The sequence below is a fragment of the Pundamilia nyererei genome, unplaced genomic scaffold (genome assembly GCF_000239375.1).
Source record: "Pundamilia nyererei isolate P.nyererei 1_Seehausen unplaced genomic scaffold, PunNye1.0 scaffold00007, whole genome shotgun sequence".
Lineage (NCBI taxonomy): Eukaryota > Metazoa > Chordata > Actinopteri > Cichliformes > Cichlidae > Pundamilia > Pundamilia nyererei.
The window spans coordinates 736146-737370 of record NW_005187408.1 but is presented as its reverse complement, the minus strand read 5'-3'; the positions used below and the strand labels follow the sequence as shown (position 1 = coordinate 737370).

Genomic DNA, 1225 nt, shown 5'->3' with positions numbered 1-1225 from the left:
GGGGCTCGAACCGGCAACCTTCCGATTACAAGGCGAACTCCCAACTCTTGAGCCACGATCATCCCCTAACTAAATAAAAGTAGTCTGGCATCCAAACAGTTTGCAGTATTTACCTGTTACGTTTATATTCTATAAAGCACAGTAACATAGGGTTTATCTTTACAGCAAAAATATTGCTGTACATTACAATAGACAGCAGAAAAAACAGACTAATGCTGGCAAATCTAGATGCCAGGGAAAGTTCTTACAGTATATAACGGCACTGTTTGCCAAATAAATACTGCAACTGTTGATAAAGAATTACAAACGAAGACTACTGCAGTTATTTCATGAAAATATGCTGAATTTGCCTGTAACAATAAAGAGTATGCTCACTTGAAGATGAAGTTCTTGCTTGGGTCTGGATAAGCCATCGTCCCCATTTCGGACACAACAATTCTATTTGCTTCCATGTTAGCTTTATAGGTGTCACTTCTGAGGAATCTGCTTCTATGGATTATTTCACCTGCAAGGAAACAAATACTGCGTCTTTTATCTGTGCGCTTTACATTTTTTTTGTTTTATTTATGTATTTTTGCAGCAATTAACAGATTAGCAGCTGTGCACAGGTAAGAATTGCTGTACCAACCGTCTTTGAAGGTGAAGCTACTCATTAAGGCCATCCCATCAAACCAGTGGTTGTAGTTGGTGTCGCCCACAGTGAAGATGCCAGGGCCATTTCGGAGGAGCGTTCCTTGCAGCCAGCTGGGAATATTCCCTATTTGAAATGAAATCACAGTCTTCACAGCAGCAGTTTAAATCTGAACATTTGTTGGCAATACAATTGTATAAAACCGGACCCACCTTTAATTTCTGCCTTACAAGGCTCGGGCCTCTCTGTTGCGTTCTTAGAAAAGTCTACCGACATGTTCGCTGACAGACCAGTGAGTGCGCCAGTGTCAGAGTAAGTTAAATACTGTGGGAGCACAAACCACTCCCATTTGTTTTACTGGGGTGTTATGAAAGGGCAATTTATCTTATCTGTCTGCACAGCAATCCTCTTCCTGTGTGGAGGTTTCATAGAAACATTGAAGCTCAGTACCTTCACCGCAGGAAACTTAATGACCCCATCTGCTGCTGTTCTGTCCCCTTTTCACCTTGATTTTTTATTATTATTATTTTTTAACTAAAACAAAAAAAGATAACTCTTTTTCATCTAGTCCTCAGGCTTGCTCTTTAAGTATTT

At 40.2% G+C, this 1225-nt stretch overlaps 1 protein-coding gene across 1 annotated transcript in view; it reads right to left on the bottom strand.

Annotated features, from left to right (window-relative positions):
- Positions 1-913, bottom strand: part of bco1 (beta-carotene oxygenase 1) — a 6155-nt gene extending 5242 nt beyond the window's left edge. Inside the window, exons 1-3 of the mRNA XM_005722455.1 lie at positions 844-913; positions 629-757; positions 376-505 (exon numbers count right to left, since the gene is read on the bottom strand). Of these exons, the coding sequence (XP_005722512.1) occupies positions 376-505; positions 629-757; positions 844-907 (323 nt within the window). The 5' untranslated portion in view covers positions 908-913. The remainder of the gene's footprint in view (positions 1-375; positions 506-628; positions 758-843) is intronic.
- Positions 914-1225: the final 312 nt, after the last annotated feature.